The 11,755-nt window shown below is 33.5% G+C and overlaps 1 protein-coding gene across 1 annotated transcript; it reads right to left on the bottom strand.

Annotated features, from left to right (window-relative positions):
- Positions 1-684: 684 nt before the first annotated feature.
- LOC143600736 (GDSL esterase/lipase CPRD49-like) lies at positions 685-9,213 on the bottom strand. Its single transcript, XM_077078339.1, has 6 exons — positions 9,026-9,213; positions 3,352-3,429; positions 2,254-2,394; positions 1,607-1,680; positions 1,367-1,516; positions 685-1,092 (listed from the first exon to the last, which is right to left on the bottom strand). The coding sequence occupies exons 1-6, from the start codon at positions 9,134-9,136 to the stop codon at positions 879-881; spliced, it is 768 nt and encodes a 255-aa protein (XP_076934454.1). The 5' UTR covers positions 9,137-9,213; the 3' UTR covers positions 685-878.
- Between the last annotated feature and the right edge of the window lie 2,542 nt (positions 9,214-11,755).

Genomic DNA, 11,755 nt, shown 5'->3' with positions numbered 1-11,755 from the left:
CTGAGAGCAACTTGTTTTTCAAGAGTTGTAGCTTTGTGTTGTTTTTCTTGGAAAAAAGTGTGGCTAACTAAAATATTCCCATCATACCGCAATGTTACTCGTTTTTTCGCTGATGGATTGCCAATTCATCAACTCACAAATTTGTTTTTTGTTGCCCCAATGAAGATTTCCGTGAGGCCCTTCCTGGAATTATACCCACATAAACACTTTTAACTATGGAGCTTCCATTTGATACACAACAAACTAAGCCCTAAACGTGTTTGTAGTTTAAGAGACAATACATTCCTTAGAACCAAGAATCTCTAATTGTCCACGGCCAATATGGGATTTTTCTAAGATGTTACAATGTGTCATTAGTTTCTCTGTATTGTTACGCTTTACGAATCCGCGAACACTATCCCCATCCGCAAGGACTGCAACCCTGTTTTCAGCCCATCAACTCTGCCATAACACTGACCCCAGCTCGCAGCCGCCGTTTGCTGCAATTTATCGTCTCCAGAATTGATAAAGTGATATAAAAACTCAAGTATATAATTATTTGATTAAAGTTTAATCATGTTGGGTTGCTGCTTCCCAAACTAGATTCAGTGAAAGCCTGTATCTTTTAACAAATATCATCATTATATTGTTGCATATCGTCGTCCCCGACTCAGCACTTTTGTGTTCGAAAAATGGAGAAATTTATTCAGTTTATTTCCATTCCAAAATACATTATATATAGTGGGTGATACAACAGGAAATAATAAAGTCCATGAACTTTATGCTATACCATAAAAGGGTCTGCATGCATAACAGAAAAGACATTTTCCCTACAACAATTCATTTACTTCAATTCAAATGCACGTGCCTTGAAGCTACGAGATTGATATATCATGTTCTTAGTCCCACTGGATTTCTCTGTGAAAAGTCCAATCGGACGGGTTTAGGGTCGTTTTGCCATCTATTGAGACTATATCAAAATCCGAGTCTTCTGAAAATTCAGTGGGCATAGATTTCCAATGTAAACTTGGTTTCCATTCTGCTTCTTTAAGCACCTTTAGTATCTCCTCAACTACTATTTTGCTTCCAGAACCTGATAAATGCATCCCATCCCTGCAAAAACATGATTTCAGCCATTTCATTTAGGATGTGTAGTACTGTAGTTAAGCCGTAAAACATTTTCTCGAGATCACAAATTGACCCAAAAATGAGTGGGTCGTTGAAAGTCAAATTTTAAAACATAAACCTCTTAGATTATCTTTTCTAAAAGTTTAATATCGCTGCAATAATTAAACATTTCAATCATATTCGGTCACAAGTAGTTATAACAGTGATAAACAAAATACAATTGGATGAACCTAAAATTATAATATGCAAGATCACTTACGTAAAGTAAGTCAGCCAATCATCTTGTTTCTGAAACGTAGTCCAAAGATCAATAACTTTTATTCCCATCTCATTGCATAACTCGATGCAAGCTTCTGAATATATCCGGCATAACTCATTTGTTCGAATAAATTCACTTAAAACCGATGTGCTGTTTATTCTTCACAAATTCAATAGATTTTAATTGTATTGCTTGAATAAATATACCTATTAACAAAATTAAAAAAACTGAAGAAAGTACCGTCTTTCATGAAGCGTGACCTCATCTACCGGTGGAGAACCGAGGAAAATTATACGCGTTGTGTTTGAAAGATCCTGATTTTTTATATTGGTGTCAGTTAAGGGTATGTTTGGTTTAGATATCTTTTTTGTTATTTGAAGTCCTAATTAGAGTAATTAGATGTGTGTTTTAGAGCATTTTTTTAACAAAAAATAAACATTTTGTGAAGTGGGAGTAAAACTCCCTGTACTTAGGTTAAAAGGGTGGATATATAACTGCGAAATAATCAGACGACAAGACCCCGAAATGTATTTATCTAAAACATTACTTGTTGGTGATTATTCTAAAAGAAGAAAAAGTGTTTAACAAGAAGGTGATAACTAATTCAAGATCAAGATTTAACAAGACGATTCATCCATATAATAGTTGTACTCTAAGTTTAATTTAATGTTTATCGGTCTAGGTTAAGTCTTTTAGGTATCTTTTTTTAATTGGTTTGAGTTATCATCATGTAAATCATTTATTTTATGGAGATCAATATATAGAAAATAGTCGGTAGCTAGAAAGTTCGCTCCGATATCCTCTTCTTGATTCTAACTAATACCCGTTGATTTCCATCATTACAAACTGATTATACGATTTCGAATCGTGTTTTTAAGAGATGGTACCTGAAGATGGGTAGCAATTTTTCTCATGTTTTCAATATATTCAGGAAGAGGGACATGGGGGCCTAAACCAGATGAGTGAGGTCCCATTGAATCATTACCACCAAAGTAAACAATGATCAGTGAAGGCTGGATAGCAGCATCCTACATGCATCATAATAAAACAAGACGATTATATAATATCTTGAATACATGAAAAACGATTTAGATAATCATGCATGCTTACATAATGCAAGAATATGTAAATGTAGGCCAGCCCAACCATTTTGGTGGCCTAAAGCGAACAAAAAATACGGGGCCTTTTTTTGTAAAAAACTGTTGAGTTCATAGTTTTCAAATTTTTATTTATTCTGCTTCGCATTTAATTAAATGAATAACTTGAAAAATATCAAATATTTTCATTTCTCTTTAGACAATATATTTTATAACGTAAGTTAGTAGATGACAATGTTAGATTTGATTTGAAAAGAAACAATCAAAACGCAAATGTGTTAAAATACAACATGAAATCAAGTTGATTGGACGATAATGAAAATCATCTTGAGGACAACACCAAACACATTTCGACGCTTTCGACATGGACATTTACAATTCTAATGTCCATATATGATCTTTATCTTGAAGAGTTTTTCCCTTTGGAAACGACAATATACGCTTAAGTTGTTGAATTAAATTTTGTTCTAAAAAATATTAAAAATAGTTGAAGTACTTGAAATAAAAGGTATTGAGTTGATCTTTATTGTGAAAAAGAAAATGAAAATATTGATTTCTTGTTTGGATTCATGAGGCGCCTAGCTGTTTCTCTCTTAAGCTATATCCAAAAAGAAACATAAAATAGTTTACTAAAATGGGGTTCGAACACTAGTCTGCATCTACCATTTAACCTAAACAAGTTGCAGTTAACCAACGGACAAAAGTTGCTTGTTTATTTTCAAAACCAAACTATCGTTGTTTTATATTAATTAGATATATATATTTTTTTAATTTGGGGCCTCAAAAATTATGGGGGCCCAAAGCCTTGGCCTTAGTTTGTAACACTAGCGGGCCGGCACTATTACTGTACTAGGAGGATTAAACTTCAAGTGGCCGTCAATGATTAACCTTTGGGAAAATTTGATCGAGGACTTTGATAGCGCGTCTGGAATTCCATCCATTGTACCCACGCAACACTATATCTGCCTGCAATTGATAAGAATTTTTGTTGAAACACGTAACTATTAAACTTGAAAGATTTTACAGTTCTGCTATAAATTTCGAAATTAATTATTAGATTGAGTAGTATGATAATAACCTAAGTACGATTGATTTAATATATTAGCTTAAATTAATGTGATTATTAATCAACTAATATGAACTCCACATGTACAACATAGCAGGTCAATACTTCTCAAGACATAAGGCACACTTTAAAGATGGCTTTTTACCTAGCAAACAAACATGCCATGTAATGTCCCACAACGTAGGGAGGATTTTTTTTTACTTAATAAAGACCAAAGGGCTTGTAATTTGCGGTATCAACAAGTGTAGAAAATATGTCCCTACCATAGCGATGATCAGGGTTCTAATAAAACGTAGGGGGTTACTATAGTTATTTTTTATAATTATAAACCATAATCAAACCTATAGCCTATGTTTCAATGGTAGACTTTTATAACAGCTTGTTTAAGTTACAAACAGCTCGGTTTTCGAGAAAGATGATTCAGTTAATTCGGTTAACCACACGTTTTACAAAAGGTAAGTTCAAATCCAGTTAAGTTAATAATCTATTCAAGTTTTGGGTCAAATAGAAATACAACAATATATTATTCATTATAAAATTACCATAACAATTAATTAAACAAACAAATTAGTAAAATCTCATCGATATCGATATAGTAGGGTTTTAAAAGGGTGGAATAAGCGCAGGTCCTTTTCTCCTAGCTAGACTTTAGCTATAACAATTTATAATTGTGATGTAGTATTTATAAGGGTCAAGTTATTTTACAAAGGGTAACAAAAAGATAAATGTGAGCAGTCATAAATAATTGACATTTATCAAGTGGAGATCAAAAGAAAAATGGTATAGAGATAATTGTACATATTTTCTTTCTTCACATGCAAGACACATGTTAATATTCTCATCATTTTAGAACATTTATAACTTTTTCGTATGATAATTTTAAAAAAAAATCATCATAATAACAAATGTTTTTTTATCATTAATATGAGTATGATTTTTGTTATATAAAATTTAAAACAAAAATCACGGTATTGTGTCTTTTCGCACGTCATTGTGTTCTTTCGCACGCCATTGTGTCTTTTCGCTTATCATTGTGTCTTTTTTCGTCATTGTGTCTTTTCGCACACCATTGTGTCTTTTCGCTTATCATTATGTATTTTTTCGTCATTGTGTCTTTCAACTCATCATTATATTTTTTAAATACTAATAACACCGTTGTGTAATAATAATATGCAAAAATAATAATAAAATAACAACAAATTATCTAATACATAAAACACAATGATTAATACATGTTACACAATAACTTGAAACGTAAAACACAATGGTGAATACGCATAACACAATGACCTAAAACGTAAGACACAATGGTGAATGCGTATAATATAATGACCTAAAGCGTAAGACACAATGGTGAATATATATAACACAATGACTTGAAACGTAAAACACAATGGAAACAACATATTACCCAATGACTTGAACGTAATATACAACGAGCGTAATACTATGAGTACCAATTGAAAAATATAATGATCTATAATGATCAAAATCTATAATACAATTCATATGAAAACTCAACTAAAAGACACAATGAACAACACAAAAACACAATTAAAAAAAACAATTAATTTTTTTTTATTTTTATATAACAATATGATACTCATATTAAAGATAAAAAACGCTTATTATTATGGTGAATTTTTTTTTTAAAATAATGACGTATGAAAAAGTTATGGACATTTTAAAATGATGTGGGAATTGACATGTGTCTTGCATGTGGAGAGAGAAAGTCAACAAAGGTGGGTTATTACTTTCATGCCATTTCCATCAATTTTTATTTATTAAATTAATCTCAGTCATTCAAATTTAAAATCAATGGACTGGATTCCTTCTCACCTTTCTCATTTTTGTTGTACTTTGTATTTTAACTTTACCCTTATTTGTAAACATTAAAAGAACTAAAGGGTTGCCTGGAAATTTAAAATGGATTTTAAGTAATTCCAATTATTTTACATTAGCAAATAGCAAAAACAGTCTCAACTTAACGATTGGCTGGTGACGATTACAACTAAAAGTTTATTGTAACATCCTAAATATTCTAATATTAAATAAAGAGAGTTGCATTAAATTGTCGTGTGTTAAATAATTAATTAGTGTTAAATAAAGAAGAATGATGGACTTGGATAATTAAAAAGGATTAAAGAGTAATGGGCCTTAGGTCCATGGGCTTTAAGGGATATAAATACCCCCTTAAACCATCCTAATGCCCTAAATCCTCATTCCTTTCCATCTTATTCTCTACACACTCAAAAACACACATACACCACACCATATATACGGCCGAGAGAAACGAGAGAGATTTGAGACCAAACAGACGTTAGTTTGTATTAGGTATTAGATCTTTATTACAGTAGCTATATACAAGATTTAGAGTTCATAAACAAGCTAACCAAGACCAAACGAACACGTAAAGGTATGTTCATGAATTTAAAGTTTACGTTTTTATGAACGGTTAGCTTTGAAACTTGAACCTAGTGTAGATCGGGTATAAACGAGTATTAAAGTAGCAAACTTGATGTTAGAAACAAACTTAACAAACTTACGGCTGCTTATAACTCGTTTAAAATAAACCCTAGACCTAGTATTGAACGTTTTAATCTTAAAGGTCCAAACTTTAAGCACTTTCGGGTCGTGTTTTATCCAAAAATGGCCACTGGAACGTTTACGGGAATGGTTAAGATCATATCCAAGGTTTATACGTTGAAACATAAACGATTAGTGGGTTAAAGCCAAACCCGTAGCTGCTGCTGGGCAACTTCGCCCGCAGCTAAGTTCGCTGCAGCCAAGTTCGCGTGCAGCAAGCCCTCCAAGTTAAGTTCGCCGACATTAAGTTCGCCGAACGTTAAGTTCGCCGACGTTAAGTTTTCCGGACATTAAGTTCGTCGGATGTTAAGTTCTCTTAAGTTAAGTTCGCGTAAGTTAAGTTCGCTTAACATGCATGCTCGCTTACATTTATGTCCGCTCATAAATACAAGGTAACGAAACAGATAGCGAATCCGACTTAATTCATTATGAAGAATGAGTTAACGAATTAGAAAATAAATTAAAATCCTAATGGAAAATGTGTTAAGACAGCTAATGAAAATAATATTTTTCCAAGTTGACCTGGCAGCTTAACCCTAGCCAGGGGCTCTGCCCCTTGGACCCCGCTAGGGGCTTCCGCCCCTAGAACCCTGCTGCCAGGGGCACTGCCCCCGGACCCCCGTTCGTTGTGGGTTATATAAGATAGAAATACGATGCTAGTAGTAATAGTTAATTGATACGTGTAATTGTTATACAGTTAGTCGTGCACGACTCAAGAAAGGAATAACTATAAACGGTGAACGTAATCGTATTCAGGTGAGTTTCTAGCCCCATTTCCTTGTTATGTTTTCGGGGCTGTGTGCATACGTGATGTGATAGTTTATACACTTACCTTAACTGGTAAGTGTATGCCTTATATGGTTTATATGTTATGTTTGTATATCTTAAATGTGAATGAAAGCTTGCCGGTACGTGAATGATCTTCGGATATTGCACGTGCTAACAAGGGAGGTATGTTTATGATAAATGAATGTGTATGATAGATATGTGTACAATATACGAATATGCATGAATGATTAAAGAAAGTATGTATGTTATGGGTTTGTAAATACAGTATGTACGAAGATGAAGAAAGAGGGACCATACCCTAATAATATCTGAGATAGAAAGGGAAGAAGTAAAAAGGGACCAGACCCTAATAATATCTGAGATAGACAAGAAATGGATCAGACCCTAATAATATCTGAGATAGACAAAGGAAAGAGGGACCAGACCCTAATAATATATGAGATAGAAAGGAAGGGATCGGACCCAATAATATCCGAGATAGAAAAGGAGAGTAATTTATATAGTATGAAAGTAGTAAAGTACGAGCGTATGTATGAACTTATGTAATGAAAGTAAACTAGTAAGGTAATTATTATGTATCTTCGGATGCACAATTGCAGGTAAGTGTATGTATTGTATTATGTGTGATTAACTAGAACTCACTCAGCGTAGCTGGCTTTTGGTATGCACGCAGGCGAGTAGATTGAGATAGTTCGCATGATGAGGACACATGGCATCGAATTGAAGACACCGGCGTCTCAAGGAAATGTTATGATGTTTTTAAAGACTACGTTTTGTTTTTAAATGATTATGAATGTTTGGTAAGACAAGATTTGAAAGTTATGTAATGTTTATGGTTGAAGTTTTTATATTCCGCGTATGTTTTATTAACTCTGATGAATAGAACTATGTTGATGAGTAAATCCAACGCTCAAATGTGAGGCACCGGTAACGGGGCCTTACATTTATTTGTTTACAGTAATCTGTGACTAACAGAACGCCAACGTCGTTAGTTGTTACTCACCCAAAAAACGTTTGTGCCCAGAAAACTCACATTTCTCGTTGGAAAACTCAATATTTTCGACCCGAACCTATTTTTAACCTTAGATCGGACCTTTATGAACATTTTTCTAGTAAAATCTCAAGTTATTGAAGTCGTCGGAACCCTATAACCACCGCCGTAGTCAATTGGTGGTGTTCAAGTGGTAGTTGTAATTGGTTGAGGTGAGTCCGTTGTTGGTGTTGGTGGTGGTGGTGGTGTTCATGTTGAGTTTTGCAACGAAAAATGTGAGTTTTCCGGCAAAAAAAGTTTTTCCGGCAACCTACAACTAACATCGTTAGGGTTCTATTAGTCGAGCACCGTTGTAAACAAATATACATTTAGTTTGGAGCGTCACCAACCAAATGTTAAGTTAAGACTATTATTTGCTAATAGGACATGATTGAGATTATTTAAAGCCATATTTCCTTTAATTTTTGATGCTATATATAGACATTTTGTAGATTAATTGAAGGATTAAATCTTAGAAAAAGGTTTGTTAAGTATTGAACTCACGACCGTCATCCATGTATACTAAATTAAATTGTTTTTTTTCTTCTAAATTTAAATATCAAATTAGTTATGCATCACCCTTTTTAAATCCGGTTGGACTGGTCCAGTCCCCCGTGATGAGCTGGTTAGAGCATTCTCATTTCATTCTTCATCTCCAATTAAATTAAAAACACTATCTTTTCTTTATCATTTTCAATTAAATAATATATTTTTATACTTTTATCATTACATTTTATCTCTTATTCACTCACAACCACTTTCAAAAATATTAAAAAATTATAGAGGTGAACAGTGTGTTTCTCCAAATTTAACCATGAACATTAACATTTTCTATCTCCTTCTCTCATAACCATTTTTAATCATCTCTAAAAAATAAAGAATCTCCTCACATTATTTGGAGAATGGAATAGGAATGCTCTTAGACGTCTGATTCACTATCTATGAAAACTTTGTCAAAAACACCAAATATCACAAATAATGCAATTATCATACGGAAATCTTTGCCAAATTTATGATCAGGCAACAAACAGTAGTTCACTCAAAACCAAATCAACAAAAACCGAACAGAATTAACTACAAAGTACAAATACCTTACGAGCGTAGATATCTGCTAGAATGGCGCCCCATCCATTGTTGCTGAAACATTGCTGAACAATTGATGATCCAAACAATACTATTTGTGGCCTCTGTGTTCCAGCCATCGTCAAATTTTAAAGAATCTCGCAGTTGAATCACGTAGCCTTATCCTTGTTGATTGGTGTGTTACATATATAGATGAAGATTACGTGGCGCACGTCACGATGATTATAAAGATTATGTAGGATTCATTCCGAACTGTCCCATTTAATAGTTTTATATATACATTCATATCTATTTCTTTGTATTGGATATTATTTGGGATGGGATGTGAAAATAATATTTACACGGCAGAAGAAGAGGGCTAATCATCAGACGTTACATGAATTTAAAAGTTGGTTCATCATCACTTTGCGAAGGGAAAAAAAATCCCAAAACACAATATATGAAACAAGAATATATTTCACATATAAAAAAGTTTTTGAATTGACACTTTTGGTTTCTTAGCTCCGGATGCCGTGGACATTTTGAATAGGGTTCAGAAAGTTATGCACAGTAACGTATCGGCCCATAAGAATCGAAACTTTCTTTTTAGTAGAATTGTGTTTGCTATCCAAAAGGGGGTTGCGGCGCAGCTTGTTGCCCACTTACCTGCCACTTCATTGTAAATCGTTTGGATGTTTCTATGATATTAAGTGATTGGTAAAAAAAATTGCTTATAGTCAATTTAGAAACATTAACTACTAAATGATTAAAGGATCCAATTACAACATAGAGGCTGGTAAGCGGACAATAAGCTACACCTGTACCGCTACCCCATTTTGAATGGCAAAATCGATCATACTAAAAATAAAGTTATCGTTCTTCGGCGTCGTTGAGTTATGGTGCACGGCACGCTGAACTCTTTTCAGAAACGTAGCCGCATCGGGAGCAAAAGACCCAAATGTATCGAAAGCAAAAGGAATAAAAATAATTAGAATAAAAATAATATCATTTTATTGGGACTTTTAAATAACTAAACCAATATTAAATAAAACCAAGACGAGCTTAATTTAAGAGTTCGGTTTTATAAAGATGAATAGATAATAAAGTTTATAATAATATTATTAATAATAAAGATAGTAATGATAATAATAGTTTTAAAGAGATATGTTATATATATATATGTGTGTGTGTGTGTGTGTGTGTGTTTATATATATTTATAGATATGTAAGATAATGATGATAATAATAATATCAATAATTATTATTAATAATACTTATATAGTATAATACTAATAATAATAGTTAAAGAATAAAGATCTTAGTATTAATTAAAATGTTGTTGATAAAAATAATAATAATAAATAATATTGAATGATACTATATCCGATGTTGGTTCGATTTCTAAATAAGTTCACAAAATAAATATAGTTATATTATCTGCTAGTAATTAATGGTAAAATATGATTTTAATAGATAATAATATGACTTTTAATAATATTAATAACATCATTAATATTTATAATAATAATAATAATAATCCATTTATTATTAAAATAATGATAAAAATAATTGTTTTGGTTAATGATAATAATAACAATAATAATAATAATAACCGTTAAAACTAAAGAGTTTTATATATTTTTATGGTTTTATACTAAATATACAACTTGTAACAATGATAACACGAACTCGGTTTTAACATGGGACTCGAACCTGGGTCTTGACGAGACGACCCAAAAATCCAAATCCCGAAACACAATAAGTTAACAAACCAATTCCATAATTTAAATAACAATTTAAAACCAAACTCATTCTAACGTATATAACCAAATATATATAAAACCGGTTATTAACGAACTTAAAATCCGATAATCGATATAAGAAGTTTAATGACACTAACACCCAGTTTATATACCTTTTTCGTGTTCCCGAGTCGAAACTTCCGGAGAGAGGCGGCTGAGAGAGAGAGAGAGAGAGCCGAAAAGAGAGAGTGAGAGAGTATTGCTAAACAGGGAGAGAGGGAAACGGTGGCCGGAACGCCGGTGGCCGTTTCCTCGGTCGCCGGAGAAGCCGAAGGGGAGAAAGAGATATAGAGAAAGAAGACGAGGGTGAGAGACAGACGGAGGGGGTGCAACACGGCGGCCGTAGTGCCGTCGCGGCTTCTCGCCGGAATCCGGGTTCGCCGGAAAAATGCAAACAAAGGAAAAAGAAGTGGCTGTGGGTTTGTAGTGGTGGTGGTGCGGTGGGGCTGGAGTGATGGCTGCGGTGGGGGTGGTGTTCGGAGGTGGTGGGGTGTCGCCGAACCGCTTGAGCTCGCCGGAAAAACGGCCAAGGGAGTGGGGGCGGCTGGTGTGATGGTTGTGGTGGAGGTGGTGGCCGGCAGGGGGTGGCTCGCCGGAGATGGCAGTGGCGGCGGCCGGAAATCGGCTGAGGAAGAAGATGATGGAGGCTTGATGTTTAATAAGTTAGGTTTAGGGTTTTTTTGTATATAAGAGTGGGTATAAATATTACCCCTCTGGCCCCTCAAGTTCTAATAATGGTTTAAAACGAGTTTAAATGTTTCCAAGCTTCTAATAACTTTTCAAAACTCAGTTTGAACCCTCTAAGTTTTTTTAACACTATATTATGACCAACATCGATTTATTTAAGGTCGAGACCTAAAATGATATTATATAATAATTAAATAAGGAAACAAAAATGTTGAGTCGGTTTTATAAAATAAAAGTTTACAAAAAGAATATATACTCGAGACTCAAATT

Source organism: Bidens hawaiensis, unplaced genomic scaffold (genome assembly GCF_021521415.1).
Source record: "Bidens hawaiensis isolate Kalapana, Puna unplaced genomic scaffold, B.hawaiensis_p1.1 tig00054854_1, whole genome shotgun sequence".
Taxonomy (NCBI): Eukaryota; Viridiplantae; Streptophyta; class Magnoliopsida; order Asterales; family Asteraceae; genus Bidens; species Bidens hawaiensis.
This window is presented reverse-complemented; position numbering and strand designations above follow the sequence as displayed.